This window comes from Gigantopelta aegis, chromosome 2 (genome assembly GCF_016097555.1).
Source record: "Gigantopelta aegis isolate Gae_Host chromosome 2, Gae_host_genome, whole genome shotgun sequence".
Classification (NCBI taxonomy): domain Eukaryota; kingdom Metazoa; phylum Mollusca; class Gastropoda; order Neomphalida; family Peltospiridae; genus Gigantopelta; species Gigantopelta aegis.
In genome coordinates, this window is record NC_054700.1 from 53,795,093 (window position 1) to 53,813,778 (window position 18,686).

Below are 18,686 nucleotides of genomic sequence, written 5' to 3' on the forward strand. Positions count from 1 at the left end.
AACTAATGGGTTACACGACGGGAATCGAGTTGTAAGAGCGCTCAGATTAACAACTAATGGGTTACACGACGGGAATCGAGTTGTAAGAGCGCTCAGACTAGCAACTAATGGGTTACACGACGGGAATCGAGTTGTAAGAGCGCTCAGACTAGCAACTAATGGGTTACACGACGGGAATCGAGTTGTAAGAGCGCTCAGACTAGCAACTAATGGGTTACACGACGAGAATCGAGTTGTAAGAGCGCTCAGACTAGCAACTGGACAGTCGTAGAAGTCGTGACAGCAGAAAGTTGGCCAACTTTCTGCTGGCATTTGGTAGACTGAGCCTAGCATTAGAAAAAGAAAAAGGAATAAGCAGAATCAAATGTCTCGTCTGTCATAAACTGATTCCATGGCTCTCATAGCTGCATCCACGGGTGTTCATTCATCTTAATACATGATAAAAATAAAAATAATTAAATCTGTAATTTTATAACAGAAATAATTTGAGATGTAAAATTAATTATTAATCTAGTTCTTGTATATATATATATATATATATATATATATATATATATATATATATATATAGAGAGAGAGAGAGAGAGAGAGAGATATATATATATATATATATATATATATATATATATATATATATATATAATATGTTTAATTTGATAATTTTACATTTTGAAACATGCATTGAAAAGAGTGCAACTATAAACCAAGTTTCATTCGTATACTTATACAATGATTTATAATTTCTGATAAATGGACTTAAAACTCGAAAACCTAACGCTGGGCCAGACACGAAAATTGAAGCATCGCCTCCGTCGTTGGAAAAGTGATAACTCTTTTGTCAAATGAGAGACAATGAAAGTAAAGTAAAGTTTGTTTTATTTAACGACGCCACTAGAGCACATTGATTTTTAATCTTATCATCGGCTATTGGACGTCAAACATATGGTCATTCTGACACTGTTTTTAGAGGAAACCCGCTGTCGCCACATAGGGTACTCTTTTTTACGACAGGCAGCAAGGGATCTTTTATTTGCGCTTCCCACAGGCAGGATAGCACAAATCATGGCCTTTGTTGAACCAGTTATTGATCACTGGTCGGTGCAAGTGGTTTACACCTACCCATTGAGCCTTGCGGAGCACTCACTCAGGGTTTGGAGTCGGTATCTGGATTAAAAATCCCATGCCTCGACTGGGATCCGAACCCAGTACCTACCAGCCTGTAGACCGATGGCCTGCCACGACGCCACCGAGGCCGGTATGAGAGACAATGAGTAACTAAACAGGGCATAAAGTGAGGCGTATCAACAAACCAACCACGCGTGTTGACCCTATGACATGGGATCCGAACCCAGTACCTAGCAGCCTGTAGACCGATGGCCTGCCAGGACGCCACCGAGGCCGGTATGAGAGACAATGAGTAACTAAACAGGGCATAAAGTGAGGCGTATCAACGAACCAACAACGCGTGTTGACCCTATGACATGCGATCCGGTAAACGGTATTATTTCACGCTACAGTTATGTCTTACTGTGACGACTGCGGGACGTAGCCCAGTGGTAGAGCGCTCGCTTGATGCGCGGTCGGTTTGGGATCGATCCCCGTCGGTGAGCTCATTGGGGTATTTCTCGCACCACGACTGGTATATCAAAGGTCGCGGCATGTACTATCTTGTCTGTGGGATGGTGCATATAAAAGATCCCTTGCTACTAATGGAAGCAAATGTAGCAGGTTTCATCTCTAAGACTATGTGTCAAAGTTACCAAATTTTTAACATCCAATAGCCGATGATTCATAAATCGATGTGCTCTTGTGGAATCGTTAAATGAAACAAACTTTAACTTTTTTCTGTTATGAACTCCAACTACAAACATGTTTTAAATGCCCAAATTCATTTAGGATTCGGGAATGTCCGCCTGGGCCCTGTTTTTAGTTAACGGTACCGTTATGTCTTTCTGTGATGAACTCCAAACAGATTTCTCATTCAAGGTTCAGACATGCCCCTCCCCACCCCCACCCCTGTTTCTGGCATGGCCTGTGGCTTGGTCTAGGTGACGAAATGAATGGCTTACAGAATTCCATCAATGCACATTTCAAATTCATGTTCACTACATCAAAATGAGGGTTCCGGGATTAGCCACCAGCCAAACGGAAATATTTATTTAGCTGAAACAAGCAACACTAAGAATCCATTTTCGGAGAGCGAGAAATATGGAAAACAGCAATACTCGAGACAAAAGTAGTTTGTCTGACATTGGGTCCATCCATTGATTTTTATTTCATTCCTAATTAACTTACGTTGGGTAATGGTTGTTCCGGAATAGGTTGCTACTGCTGGCAGCTAGAGAATGGTATTTGGAACATTTTGCAATACCGACGGACAAGATTACTATTACATACAATAATACATACAGACAGTCTAGGACCGACTTCGGTTATTGCTTCTGTCGTAACGACGGCACATATTGATACCAAGACTCGAGAGATTCGGGATTAAATCTTTGTCTTCTACTATTAATGTCTTATCGTTTTGGCATTATTTACCATTGTTCACGTTCGTAGAATTCCATATACGTAGCTTTAATATTAGAGAAAATATTATGTATAAAAATACAGTTCTTTGAAAACATTTCAAGTGGGTTTTTTGTTGTTTTGTTTATTTGTTTTGTTGTGGGTTTGTTTTGTTGTGGGTTTTTTGGTCTTTTTCTTTCTGGTTTTTTTTTGATAGCCTATAATTAATAAATCAAAGTGCTCTAGTGGTGTCGTTAAACTTTGTGTTTTTTTGCGAATTAATATGCTTTCCCGGTTGGTGTGTCAGCAGCGTCATGACCAACTTTCAGTTCTGTTCACTTCCAGTTCAAAGCGCATCGATGCGCATTGGCAAGACCGTATTTGGTGTAGCACCAACATTAGTTTTACAGTCTTGAATGCCATAAAAGGAGCTATCCTGAACTGTCATTCCTTGCAAGACTTCCTCTCAACAAAATAAAACACATGTTCTGAAATGTTCCTGTTTTTAAACACGACCTCTCCTTCACGTGTTTTAAATATATATAAAGCATTATACGGGAAAATACATTCGCAATGATCTTTGACTAAATTATTTAAATTTTCGTTTGGCCGTTGGGAGAAACAATAAATTCGTAGTTCCGGTTCGCTCCTATTTAGTCCGGTTCGTTGTTTCGTTCGTTTGTTTTTTCCCGTCGCAAACAGTGCCCCGTCAATGACAGTGGTATCATCTTGTCTATGAAATAAGTGCATAAGAAGATTCCTTAAGCTTGCTGTTGTATCGTAAGGCGTAGTCTGTGTGGCGACACTGCAGTTACTCTCTTTCTATCAGTTTAATATCGAAATAACAAGACAACACAAGGGCGTTTGAATTAATTAATTATTATATTTATGAAGCATGCTAATTTCTTTAGAGTACTAATTCGTTTATTTTCCATTAGTTCTCTAAATTTATAAGTACTTGGTCGCGTGTAATAATATGGGTGTAGCAAATGGCCTCTTGAATTATAAAAAAAGGCAAATGAAAAGATAATGGAACTCGTCGCCAATGTCCATTACATTATGTAGTGTATAAATTCTATCTTATTCCAACGTCCAGTTTCAACGGGTAGGTAATGGTTAGACGTTCTAAATTTTAAGAGTGTTGTCAACAGGTTGTTTTTATGTAGTTTATTAATATAGCTTTCGAAAAATAGTTGTTCTTTGTATAATCGGTAAGTGTTGCCTCTCGATGACTGTGATATGTTAATTTTCCATTTTGTAAATACTGATCGCATTGTCTTTGTTTAATTTGTAATCATAAGTTCGACACCAAATAGCCATTGCTGGGGTGTCGTTAAACATTCATCAATTCATTCATTCCAAAGAGCCATAGTTTAAATGTGCAGGAACTTTTCACAATGAATTTAGACAGAAGCGAGCGATGTCTTAAGGGTTCTAGTCATGCTCTACCGGAAAGTTAACATTTCACCACACAATCGATTATGTAGTTTTATAATCAGTTTTCACATCCATAGAACCAAACTGATACATTTTTGATAAAACTCGAATATTGTAACATCACTAACGACAAATGAATAGGTAGGGCCGTTACATTGAAGAAGGAAGGAAGGAAATGTTTTATTTAACGACAAACTCAACACATTTTATTTACGGTTACATGGCGTCAGACATATGGTTAAGGACTACATAGATATATAGAGAGGAAACCCGCTGTCGCCACTTCATTGGCTACTCTTTTCCATTAGCAGCAAGAGATTGTTATATGCACCATCGCAAAGACAGGAGAGTACATACCACGGCTTTTGTTATACCAGATGAGGAGCACTGGCTGAAACGAGAAATAGCCCAATGGGGACCGTTACATTGATATCGTGATCGCATCACCACTAAACCAGACTTCGCCGTGAAAGCAACACTGAGGGAGTATTAGTTGATCACGGGATACTATTGATGATATTGCCATATTTATGCCATATAAGGTTGTTTTGTTTAACGACACTACTAGATCATATTGATTTATTAATCACCGGCTATTGGATGTCAAACATTTGGTAATTTTGACATACACTCTTAGAGAGGACGTTTGTTTTGTTTAACGACACCACTAGAGCACATTGATTAATACATCATCAGCTATTGGATGTCAAGGGATCTTTTATATGGACCATCCCGCAGACAGAATAGCACATACCGCGGGCTTTGATATACGGGTCGTGGTGCACTGGCTGGAACGAGAAATAACCTAATAGAAAAAGAAAAAAAAATTCACTTGGAGCATGTTGTGTTGAACAGGTTTCTTCTCTTCCCTTTCATTTGTTGTTGGTGGTTCGTCCGTTCTTTCATTCCTTACATTCCGTTGATCGACCAGTACAGTAATTCTTAATACATGTACACTTATTTATCTTATTACACTTATTTATGTGTTTAACATCAAAATAAAACGCATGCACATAAACCATGCGCGTATGATAAGATCAATACATCTGTACTTAAAGCCGCACACCCTAGTTCCATCCAGCGAAAATAAATTATAATTTGGTTAATCTACAAACCTGTAACACACTTAGATCACGTTTTTATCAAATGGAGTGAAAAAGCAGGTTTTATATTGAAAAATACTATGGGAATCCCCATGTCCCAATTGCTTGAAATAATTTTGAAAGTTTGTATTCTGATGTCACCGGTAGAAGTTGCTCGAAGCACAACAATGCCTACGTCACGACAAATTTCACACACTTGGGGTGCGTTCGTTTCACCTCTCCTGGACATGTTCCAACTGTTCTGTCCTGGTTGTATCCCCTCTCCAGATATCGTAAGACTTAGCAAAATTATTGGTTTTAAGGGTTTGTAACGTTTTGTATTGAGACACTTACTTGTCTGAACTTTATTGTTACTGAAAATGTTCACGAACTATGAAGAAAAATGTCACAAATGAACAACAACAAGTCGGATGTTTGTTGCGCGAACCGTGCACGAGAAAACAAACCGAACCAAAATGATAACGGTCACGTGATATACCAACGTCTGTGACACTGAAATGGAAATAGTCTCTCTAAAAATAGATTGGACCTCGTTTGCTTAACGGTTTTTTCTCGACAGCACGTCTTATGAAAAAATGCAAAAAAAAGCATTTCGTGGTTTTACAAACATCAGGATTACCAAAAAGCACTTCATGTGAACGGAAATGTGTATTCTAAATAATAAAATGTAAGTAAAGTGCAATTTTATTTGTGAAAAATGGGGTTTAATAGCGAAAAACAACGCCGTAATGGTTAACAACTAGCCATAACTAGGGTGTGTCCCTTTAACTTGAATATTCCTGCGTGATAGATTGCTAATTTATTTGTTGACATTTACAGAGTGTTGAGAGCAACAGCAAGTTATTATTTTTATTTTGTTTGTTAGATATCCATCTGACACTAACGGAGAACCAGTTGTTTCGATGACACAGATCTGACCACTTATTGAACCGACTCAGCAAAACGATTTCATTAATGGGACATTCCTGACTTTGCTGCATTGTGAGATGTTTCCGACTAATAAAATATTTCTACGATTAAACTAACATATTAAATATATTTTCTAGTTCAGAATATCTGTGTCTGTATATTCAATGTGTTTCTGGGCCCATATTTTCGACGCCATCTTAGCCACGATATGTCGTAAATACGTCGTAAGTGACTGCGACAAATGTCGTAGCGTATTTTCGAAAGTGTCGTAACTCCAAAATATCGTAAACACATCGTAGATCCTACGACAGGTTCCTACCTGTCGTAGACTAGAAACCAATATGGCGCCTTACTTCTTATTTCATGACAATGACGAAGATACAGCTCCCCAGTTTTGTTTAACTCGAAGTATTTTGCCGTCAAAACTTTAAAACGGCGTATTGCAACCGTGGCCTTTGATTGTTACGCTACTTATTTCAGAAAATTTACCAATCGATATAATGGGACCTAATCGGGGTTGTTAAAGAAGGCACAGGTGTGAAATGTGACATGCACCTAAACAATGCATCGGAAAGCCCAAAATAAAAGAAATATTACTGAAGTTAACCCAATTAACAATTTTTCACTAATTACATTAATAAAAAATAGACATGAAACTGTTCCAAAATTACTATTTCAAATGTCTTACTGGTACTGGTACGTGTCCCCGCTCCCCTATACCACTGATCAGCGCTTTTCCAAATCGCAAACAAACCAAATCAAATAAAATCAGTTTATTCATAAGTACATAAACACTATAGCATGTGTTTTAAAAATTGCGGGGTGTATGGTTTAGCGTTACGGGGGAGGGAGGGTGTCTAATTTTGACACAAATATTTGAACGGCCCCTTAGGCTGTATCCATTTTCCTTAATGGATTTGTGATTTTTTTTTATTATTAAAGTATAAAATTAAAAGTTTGTTTTGTTTAATGACACCACTAGAGCACATTGATTTATTAATCATCGGTTAGTAGATGTCAAACATTTGGTAATTTCGTCGACATATAATCTTAATGAGAAAACCCACTACATTTTTCCATTAGTAGCAAGGGATATTTTATATGCACCACCCATAGACAGGATAACACATAGGCCTACCATGGCCAGTCGTGGTGCACTGGCTGAGACGAGAAATAGCCCAATGTACCCACCGACGGGTATCGATCCCAGACCGACCGCGCATAAAGCGAGAGCTTTACCACTGGTCTAAAATATTCATAATAAAATAATTTTAAAAGTTGAATTATGTGTATAGTACTTTGTGTTCTGAGTCTAATGTAGCCTAATCACTGTTAAACAGCCAAAAGAAGAGAAAATAAAGTTGGACGTCTCCCCCACATCCGAAATTAATATTTCCAATTCTGTGGAACCCAGGTTTCCCTTATGGGGCCTCTTTGTCGGTGGTTCGGACGCTTGCATAATATCCATTCTGCCAAGTCAGCTGTACCGAGATGAGTTTAGAGGAAATTTCCTTGATGACATCACCGAGAAACACCCCATCTTTTTTTTTTTTGTCTCCATTTAATGAGAGTTCCCATTTTTGTTTACGATAAATCATGATACACTAAGAGAACTTTACGATACCTTCAAAAATCTGTCGTATCTTAAATCTACGACATTCGTATTTTGCTCGTAACTAGCTACGATATGTTGTAGCTAAGATGCTTTCGAAAATACGGGCCCTGGTGTTTAAGCATTGTAAATGTATGTAGTTACACGCGTGTAAGTAATAAACAGACTTTGTAAATTCGACCCATTTAATCATTTTCTTTTACCATTACTATCGGATACGACAGTCAAAATTCCGTCTTCGAGACGTGTTTTCCGTGTTCCATTCTTTTTTCAGGATTTGTATGCAAGGCACGAGTTTGATTTTAATTGATTTATTGGCTTTCACAAAGTGTAATTTTGCACTATTAACAACGTCATTGAGATTAGATTTGAAACACAGTGTTCACAGAGCGCTGGTGGTGAGTAATCTAAAGGCATCTGGTTGATTTCATCCCCTCTCGTACCGCCCATACGAAACCAGCGTGACGTTTTACCATTAGCACTCCGCTGGCGGTGGGGTCGGGTGAAGAGAGCGTGAAGACTTGGTGACTCACCACAATTTTACATAGCTTATTTTCTACCTTGGAAGAAGGTAATAGCTCCTATGAATTCACTTTACAAAAAGACATACACACACACACACACCTAAAAAACCCACCCCAAAACCAAACAACAAAAAACACCAAGAACCCCCCCCCCCCCTAAAAAAAAAAAACCAAAAAAAAACCCCAACAACCAAAAAACAAAAAAACAAACAACAAACAAAAATAACAATGGTTGTCACCTAGAATTTGTAATCATTTCATTTCATGTTATTTTCGTGTTTATATCCAATTAAGGTTCAAGCACGCTGTCCTGGGCACACACTTCAGCTATCTGGGCTGTCTGTCCAGGACAGTGGGTTAGTGGTTAGAGAGAGAGAAGAGGGTATAGTGGTCTTACACCTACCCATTGAGTCGTTAAAACTCGCTCTGGGTGGGAGCCGATACCGGGTTGCGAACCCACTATCTACCAGCTTTATGTCCGATGGCCTAACCACGAAACCACCGACACCGGTGTTTGTAATCTTATCATTCTTTACTTCGAGTTGAGAATCGCTTGAGGTGCTTGCGTCACAGGATCGAACCACCTCGGTGGATCCATTCAGCTGATTGGGTTTTTCTCGTTCCAATCAATGCACCACATCTGGCCGTGGTATGTGTTTTCCTGTCTGTGGGAAAGTGCATATAAAAGATTTCTTGTTTCATTAGAAAAAATGTAGCTGGTTTCCACTGATGACTACAAGTCAGAATTACCAAATGTTTGACATCCAATAGCCGATGATTAATTAATCAGTGTGCTCTAGTGGTGTCATTAAACAAAACAAACTTAATTACCAAATGTTTGACATCCAATAGCCGATGATTAATTAATCAATGTGCTCTAGTGGTGTCATTAAACAAAACAAACTTAATTACCAAATGTTTGACATCCAATAGCCGATGATTAATTAATCAGTGTGCTCTAGTGGTGTCATTAACTGAAAACAAACGTCTTCTTCTTCTTGTTTACTTCGAGAGGAAGCAACCCTCACTAAACCTCTTGATACAGGCAACATACTGCATGTACATGATTTCGCATTCAGTTCCAGATGCAGGAATCTACCTTGTTTTAAACAATTACGGGGTGTAAAATCGCCATCGAAGTCAAACTCGATCTGTAACAGTACATGATAAAGCTACACATAAAATTCTGCCTCAATAACTTGAGGCACTGCAAAAAAAAAAAAAAAAAAAAAAAAAAAAAAAATCCGGAAAACACATTTCCGTCTCTCCTAAATACAAGGGTCATAACTCTTGTCAAGAATGGGCAAATCGCTATGAAATTCAAACTTGATCTGTTAGAGTACATGATAAAGCTATATGCAAAATTTCAACTCAATATTTTGAAGCATTGTCTAACAGACGGACGGACGGACAGACAGAAGAACGGAGACGAAACCTATAGTCCCCTCCAGTTGAACCGGCAAGGGACTAAAAAAGTCAGGAAAACTACAGACGGACAGACAGACAGACGGACAGACAGACGGACGGAAGGACGGAGATGAAACCTATAATCCACTCCGGTAGGACCGGTAGGGGACCACTAAACAAAAATACACTATTTTTAATAGAACACCACTGTCCTTGACAGACAATCCAGATAGCTGAGGTGTGTGCCCAGGACAGCGTGCTTGAACCATATTTGGATATAAGCACGAAAATAAGTTGAAATGAAATGAAGTGAAATAGAACTAAATTGGTCGGCGGCACTGTGATAGTGGTGTGATTCCGTAACGGATACCAGGCTGGTTGAAATGACTGGCGGCGCAGGGGAAGCAATTGTAAGTGAAACGTGGGACAGGTGTTTCTCTTTTTCGTGTATTTTCTCAACCGATAGATCGGTTAATAATGAAGTAGCCCTGGGAGTTAGGTGAACACTACGTAATTGTCTTACTTTCTGTGGTTTGTAATATACTGAAAACAAAGAAGAAAGAAAGAAAGAAAGAAAGAAGGAAGGATGGAAAGAAAGAAAGAAAGAAAAAAGAAGAAAAGAATGAAACAAAAGAAAGAGAGAACTTAAAAAAGGAAATAATAAATGAACTAAGAAGGACAGAATGAAACCAAAAAAAAAAAAAAAAAAAGTGAAAAAGAAACAACAAAACAAATGGAAGATAATAAACAGGAAAATATAATTGAAGACAGAAAGAAAAAAGTATGAATGAATAAAAGAACTAAAAAAGGAATATAATCGATGGAAAAAAGATAGATAGAACAAAAGGACGAACAAAAAATGACAAAAAGACAAGACAAACGTGCCGCCCCTCCCTAGATGTTATGTCCTATTTCAGTTTGTAGGACTACCACTCCAAGACGTTTAACCAAAATCAAAACCTGCACAAGAGCTCAAAGAACAAATAAAAGATGGATTTAAAGAAAGAAAGAAGAAACAGACAAAGAAAGAAAGAAAGAAGAAATAAAAACTAAAAATAGGAGGACTGCCACTCCAAGACGTTTAACAAAAATCAAAACCTGAACAACAGCCCAAAGAACGAATAAAAGAAGGATTTAAAGAAAGAAGAAATAAATTTTAAAAACATAATAATAATAAAACATAGGAAAGATTAACTTAGTATACCACAGAACCAAAATATTCGCATATACATTTAATTAAATAATGTGTTTAAGCAATATTTTGTATTAAAAATTGATTTAAAAATAACTTTTAATGGGCGAGATGGGAGTGAGACTTATTACCATGACTACCGACTCACCGATGACATACAGACTGACATTCCAGCGCAGAAACCTTGACCTGGAGCTGACCTGACACTCGTACACCCCCGCGTCGTCCCGCCGCACCTGTTTGATGATGAGGTTCCAGTCGGGGTGGAGGGGGGAGTGCTCCACCGTGATCCGCCGGTCCTCCACGAACGTCCGCTGTCCGATCGTCAGTGGGTTCGGGTCGGACATGCGGCGCCAGATCACCTGCAAGTAACAATGTTCCAATCATCGATCATAATCGGAAACTGATCGGGTTGGCTATACCGATTTGATATATACTTTATTAGCCGTAAACATACAATCCATAGGCATTACACACATTAAAATAAAATACATATATCATTAAAAGGGGATAAAAAGATTATAAAAATCCATCATCGATTATGTGGGAAAGTGGTAACTGCAATTGTTCCTCCCGTTTACATGGTAGAATTGATGTAAATATGTTGGATTTTGTAATTATGAGTACATAAAAAAACAAATCTATCAGGGTTTCTGCCAGAGGGTAAAACGGGTATGGCGCCATACCCAAAACATTTAGCAGATTTAAAAAAAATGTTTTTTGGAAGTTAACTTTTTGACAAAATTACTTACTTATCATTACTGCATGATTTTAACCCTAACCATAAACATAACCCATTTTGTTTCTGGGGTAGGCCCCCTGTTGCTATATATAAAGCAAAATAAGACATTTGTAGGGACTAGATCTCGGAGAGCACTCTTTATATAGGAGTAGGACCAGACACACACACACACACACACACACACACACACACACACACACACACACCACACGAAAACAACAAAAGAAAGAACATCAAAAAGGTAGTTTCGTCCTCAAGTGGGGTGTGTGACCCCGGCCTCTCACCCGCCCCTGAGGTGCCAAAGGGCCTGGCCAGACACGCTTCTGTGTATTTTGGGCCTTAACTCACATATACGTATTCCTGCCAGATCATCCACACACATTTCAATGGTATTCCGACATTTTCCGTTAAGTTACGAAAATTGCCGGAAACGTTACGATAACAACGTCAACATTCATTCAATTAAAGCTCATTGATGTCAAAGCGATACTGCGTACATTCTTCTGGATATAATTTTATTTTGAGAAATGTGCTAACACAATTGCTGTTTGACATTTATGAGCATATTTATTTTAAATGTGTTTAAATATAAAATGTGTATGAATCTACTGCTACCAAATGACGTTTGTTACCTACAGTGATGTTCCGCTGTATTATTTTTAGGTGGATATATCAATAGAGGTAGGTGTTTGAATTGGTTGTTTATTAGCACCGATGAAATGGGTGGGGGGCTGCGTAGGTATTAGCATAGCCAGTCTATGAATCGACTGAGAATCAGGCAAATAAAAAGGTTGCAGGGGAGAAATATTTTTGATATGAGAATGGCATAGCCCATGTCTGTTGTGACAATATTTAAAATAATTTTTTTTTAATGCAAATCAATACACCCCCACCCCCCTCCCATACGCCAACTTCACAGTCTCGTTGTTATTAATGCTTGAATTTACACTGGACCCGCCACTGCGTTTACTATTTTGTTCTAGTAATCGCGGGGAAGGTTAGTTAGTTAGTTTTGTTTAACGACACCACTGGAGCACATTGATTTATAAATCATCGGCTATTGGATGTCGAACATTTGGTAATTTTGACATAGTCTTAGAGAGGAAACACGCTAGGGATCTTTTAAATGCACCATCCGACAGACAGTATGATCTCTATTAGAAACATACTTATCTGCCCTTGATTTGCATGTGCGCTAAGCGGCCCAAACATGCACTAAATTACTTCCGGCGCTTGCAACAAAGGCTCTTTGTTACTACAGAATCGTGAAGCAGTTGTCGACTTGTCCTTTTATTTTTTGACGTTTATAAAGTTTCCTATTTCTATTATTGTTTGTCAGATTGTATGCAATCTCCTTCTTTTAGAGAAAAAAAAAAGTACAATAATTTTTTGTGCTCAACAGAAATACTTACAACCACATCTTGGGGAGACCACGCCACGGTATTTGGTATACCAGCTGTGGTGCACTGGCTAGAACGAGAAATAAACCAAATGGCCCACCGACGGGTATCGATCCTAAGCCGACCAAGATAACATGTGGTGGGTGTCGTAACATAAAGGAAAGCTTGTTTTATTTAACGACACCAATTATTTATCGTCGTTTGAACGTGAAGTATTCGACAAACATTGCTCTACTCACAACCCCATGCAATCTTTGTTTTTTAGAATAGCTCTTAGCCTCGGAAAGAGGAACTTTAAAACTGCTGATAATAAAACACCGACACGTTTTATTACAAAGTAGGAAAGATTTCACAGCCATAAAGGCATCTTATCACCTCCACTTTAATACCACACCTCACCACAGAGTGGCCGACCCTGAGATGAATAAAACAGACCCCTGTCTGTACTGGAACGTTTGTTTACAAGATCATTGTGCATGTACCCAGTAACGCTACTTAATCATCGTACAGGAATCCAGATGGTTATATAACCAAGTGGGGGTGGGGGTGGGGGGGGGGGGGGTAACAAGGTTACTAGAGACAAAACAGCTTTTAACATTGCTAGGGAACTGTCTAATGATGTGTTTATAACCATCGAAAATTCATGTAGGTTTTGTTTGTTTTTTTCATTGCGAAAGAATTCAAAATCGACGTCATCCAAGTGCATATCAAAAGTAACGGTCGAGACACGTTTAATGATGATACCAATAAACAAATATCTGAGCATGTTCACAAATACATTAAACAGACACAACGATCTGACAATGAAAACTTTATCTCGGGGTGCGGAATCATTCATTTATTTATTTATTTGTTGTTACTTTTTACTATTATATTGTTATTACTTACCAGTTGGGCTGTCTGAGATGATAAAATGTTAAAGGGACATACCCTAGTTTCAACCCGTGAAAATTAACACTAAGTTTAGTTAATCTATAAACCTGTAACACATTTGGATAAAGTTACAATTGAGTGAAACATGAGTCTGAGACTTTGAAATGGTGAAATATCCTCAAAAAATAGACTAAAACTCGATTCCATAACTGTTACTTCTCAGACGCACGTGCGTTTTCAAAAATATCAGAAATGCATTTTGTGATATTAAAAACATTAGAATGCCACAAAACACTTCGATGTACGGAAATGGATAATCTAAACAAAGTAAAGTATGAGTTAAGTTAACAAAAACTGCTCTAATAGTAAAAAGTATGCCTTAGTGTTTAAAAACTAGGGTCTGTCCCTTTAATAATTAATATTATTAAACCATCGATTACTTCTATTTCTTTTCCTTTTATATCCTTTCAGTTTATTCAATCGGTTTGTTTTCTTGTGTTTTTTCACCAACGTTTACTTTGAATGATTGATTGATTTATTGAAAACTGCAGTCGTCATTATTGTACAATTTAATGTTTGTAATATGGAGAGGGCGTCGTAAGTTGGATAACGTGTGTATATACATGTGTATATATTATATGCAATAAAATATGTTTTCAATCAACGGTTTAGAAGCGGGGATGCACGGCAAACGTACTACACCACCATCCATCGTGTCGTTACTTTCTATAGCGGCTTAATTAGTCCGGTTAAAAAACAAATCCAGGGATACATTGACAAAAATAATATAAAATACTGAAATGTCTTTTCAAAACTTCCTTTTATTATTAAAAGTAGATTGTCCCGTGTAGTGTTTAAATAACTCATTGGTTTGATGTTCCTTACTATTTTTAACCCACTGGACAATATCTCTTCGCAGAATATATTCTTACATAGACGTTACGTGAAATACATGGTAATGTAAATAACGTTCTTCTTCATCTAACGCTCGCTACCATAAGCCATTTTGTAAACAGTCTAAACGGCTAGCGTTTGCTAAAAATGAAATAATTTGTTCTAATTTATGGCTATGTAACTTTAATTCAGTTACATACAAAAAGTTGTTTTTTTTGGACAAATTAAATGCCTCTATTTTTAAGCCAAATAATATTGGCTCATTTAGCTGTTGTGACAGTCTTTAAAATAAATGTCCAATACACAGATGCAGTCAAACCTGTGTTAATCAGCCACTAAATGTAGTATGAAAGTTTGTTTTCTTTAACAACACCATTAGAGAACATTGATTTATTAATCATCGGCTATTGGATGTCAAATATTTGGTAATTTTGACATATAGTCTTAGAGAGGAAACGCGCTACATTTTTCCATTAGTAGCAAGGGATCTTTTATATGCACCATGCCACAGACATGATAGCACATAGCACGGCCTTTGATATACCAGTCGTGGTGCACTGGCTGGAATGAGAAATAGCCCAAATGGGCCCACCGACGGGGATCGATCCTAAACCGACCGCGCATCAAGAGAGCGCAAAATAATACCACTGGGCTACGTCCCACCCCGTCCAATATATAGATGCAATGAAACCTGTGATAATCAACCACCAAAGGTATTATCAGAAAAAAACAGGTGGCTGCTTTATTACATTAGATGATTTGCGAGAATGAAACATATGGTAGCACTAAACCAAATAATTTCCGGCTGGGTCAAAGTTCGAGGTGCACCCGAACTTTTGATAGAGAAGTTAACACCACAAGTCCTGTGATTGGTTAAAAATGTGAGTGTGGTTGTAAAAAGTTTACAGAGTTTCATCTGGGCTAAAAATATGAGCAATTTTAATTCATCTAGTACCACTGTGAAAAAAAGGTACTCAAATTTTGTGCGAAACTAGGGGTGTTGTAAAAACATCTGGTTACACAGAAAATGAACCATGAAAGGTACATATTTAGTTTTCGTTCACAAACCTTTTTGGTTCCCAAGTTACTGACTGAGCATCTGAGTCTGGCCAGATCGCCTTCTGTGAACGTGAAGTTGGTCTCTATGGAAACAAAACTCGGCTCCGGACGATTCCGCGACTTCTGGCTCTGTTTAAACGCTGGCAATAAAAAGAAAAAAAAACATATGCAAAGTGGTCCTTTAAGAAACTTGGCTGCTAAACGGGTGAGATATTTAAGGCATGCATAGCATGTACAGTGTACATATACATACATGTGTAAATCTACGTTAACGACACCACTAGAGCACTTTGAGTTATTAATCATCGGCTATTGCATGTCAAACATTTGGTAATTTTTCCATTATGTTATGTTATAGGGATTAACGTGCACATTCAAAGCAAGCTGTTTTAGCGTACGCTTGTCTTGGACAGGAACAGGATAGGCTGGGAGAAGGGACCACCTGCACTGGCAGGTGCAAGAGAGCACCAGCAGCCCGACCGGGGTCGGTAACAGGCGGAGGTTTTTCAATTAGCAGCAAGGGGTATTTTATATGTACCATCCCACAGACAGGATAGCACATACCACGGTCTTTGAAATACCGGTCGTAGTGCACTGGCTGGGACGAAAAACAGTCAAGTGGGAGCATCATCTTAAGTGCATAACAAGCCTAGCGCTAAGGTTGCTTCACGGAACGAGGATCTGTAGTTCGCGCTAACACAGATGCGATGTGTTTTGTCACATTCGATTCAGTGTTTTTTTTCTTTTTCGACTGGTACCATACTCGCCAGACCCAGGCCTAGCTCTGGTGTGTTGTGAGTCTTAGCTGTAGGGCCACGACTCTGCCAGTAGGTTGCGCTATACCAAACCAGAGAGTTCCGTGTCATAGGTCAAGGTGCACCATTCAAATATGTACGGAGTAAAAAAAAAAAAGCGGTAGTTCGGATAGGCTAGTAATAGGTGAGATTGATTATTTGTCTACATTTATGTGCCGGGTATTGTCGATAAACTAATATTTTATTTATCAAATAGTTGTTATGCAAGGTATAGTAGAGGTTGAAACCACTGCACGGTGCGCCCCCCCCCCCCCCCCCACCACCACCACCACACCCACCAAGAAAAACAAATGAACTGCGATGTTTGGCAAAAATGAAGTTTGCTAATAAAAACATTCACTAAACCTCTTGAATAACATGTGAACACACACAATCCAACCAACCCATCACCACCACCCCTTCCCCCCTCCAAAAAAAAAAGAAGAATAAAAATAAATAAATAAAAAATAAATAAATAACAACAGCCAAAACAAAGCAACCCAAGCAATTTCTTGCAGACTAAATATGAAGTTCCACACTTTTTAATGGTGTGTTGCCTTAATGTGTATATGTTACCGCTTATAATATTACATCAGTTTAATATAAAATGTTAGCATGTTCGGCAGTGGGAATTCATTTGGTCCAAGTGAACCTTTAATCCTGCAAAAATAACTATTATTTATGGAAAATGAAGTTAGTCGACTGGTGTTTTCATTTGTGCCGTCTAAATACGTTAACGCACAATGTTGGCCTTTAACGCCAGAGCAAACAAATCGATAAAGGAGGTCTTGATTAGTCTCATTACGACGTATGAATTTCCAAAATAAGCCTTTATACTTTAAGCGATACGCCACGAGCAAGTTCACTGTTATAGGTAGCCGGCATTCATGTCATCTTTAGACGGTTTAGCTTTTATCTGCGCTACTTTATAAATACAGTTGAGGCGGGACGTAGCCCGGTGGTAAAGCGCTCGCTTGGTGCACGGTCGCTCTGGGATCGATCCCCGTCGGTGGGCCCATTGGGCTATTTCTCACTCCATCCAGTGCACCACGAATGATATATCAAAGACCGTGGTAGGTGCTGTCCTGTCTGTGGGATGGTGCATATAAAAAAATCCCTTGCTAATAATGAAAAAAATGTAGCGGGTTTCTTCTCTAAGACTATATGTCGAAATTACCAAATGTTTGACATCCAATAGCCGATGATTAATAAATCAATGTGTTCTAGTGGTGTCGTTAAACAAAACAAAACTTTTTATAAATACAGGCGAACCTCTCCATAACGGTTAAGCCACAACCCCTGTAACTGTCCACTGTAATCAGCAATGCTGTGGTTAGTTTGTAATTCTCTACGCCACTTTTATTTAGCTGTGCGCTATAGGACATATTCGACTTTTCCCCCACGGCATGTGTGTTTTGCCGTAGACAATGTGGGTTTTTTACTTGCATGGGTTGCAGTATATTTCTTCTTTTTGTGTGTGCTTTGGTGTCGTCCAACATTCATTCATTCATTCACACTCTATAACGGCTACCAAATAGCCTGCAAAATTTGGTATTTACTTCCTTTACTTATAACTTGATTCTTGTGCTTACTATTTACATCCAATTTATATGTAAAAACGCTTTCTCTCTGTCTGTCTCTGTCTGTCTGTCTGTCTGTCTCTCTCTCTCTCTCTCTCTCTCTCTCTCTCTCTCTCTCTCTCTCTCTCTCTCTCTCTCTCTCTCTCTCTCTCTCTCTCTCTATATATATATATATATATATATATATATATATATATATATATATATATATATATATATATATATATATATATATCTGTCTCTGTCTGTCTGTCTGTCTGTCTCCCTCATGAAACATGAAAAAGACATGTATTAAAACATGTATTTCTAAAACAACCATAAATAAACAGAACATAAAAGAAAACAAACAAACAAATAAAAAGAAACAACAACTCCCTTTGACGGTTCAATCCCCATTCCAGTCACAGTCACACCCGTATGACTAAGTCATGAGAATTCAACCATCCGATAAAAGGTCCGAATGTTCTGCTGATTGGAGCGTAACGTATAAACATTACGAAATATAATACTTAATGACTGGAATCAATTCCACGTAAATTAATTGCCATAACGCCACATAACCTGCAATAGATCCGCGTCCGGGTGAAACATAAATCTCGCAGGCATGTCATTTTCGCCGGCTTTATAAACGTGCGCAATTGACAAGCGTCGA

At 38.2% G+C, this 18,686-nt stretch overlaps 1 protein-coding gene across 2 annotated transcripts in view; it reads right to left on the reverse strand.

Annotated features, from left to right (window-relative positions):
* Window positions 1–18,686, reverse strand: part of LOC121378953 (lachesin-like) — a 74,843-nt gene that overhangs the window by 16,778 nt on the left and 39,379 nt on the right. For both annotated transcript variants that reach the window (XM_041507364.1, XM_041507354.1), the window contains exons 2-3: window positions 15,670–15,800; window positions 10,841–11,054 (exon numbers count right to left, since the gene is read on the reverse strand). In XM_041507364.1, coding sequence (XP_041363298.1) covers window positions 10,841–11,054; window positions 15,670–15,800 — 345 coding nt within the window. The remainder of the gene's footprint in view (window positions 1–10,840; window positions 11,055–15,669; window positions 15,801–18,686) is intronic.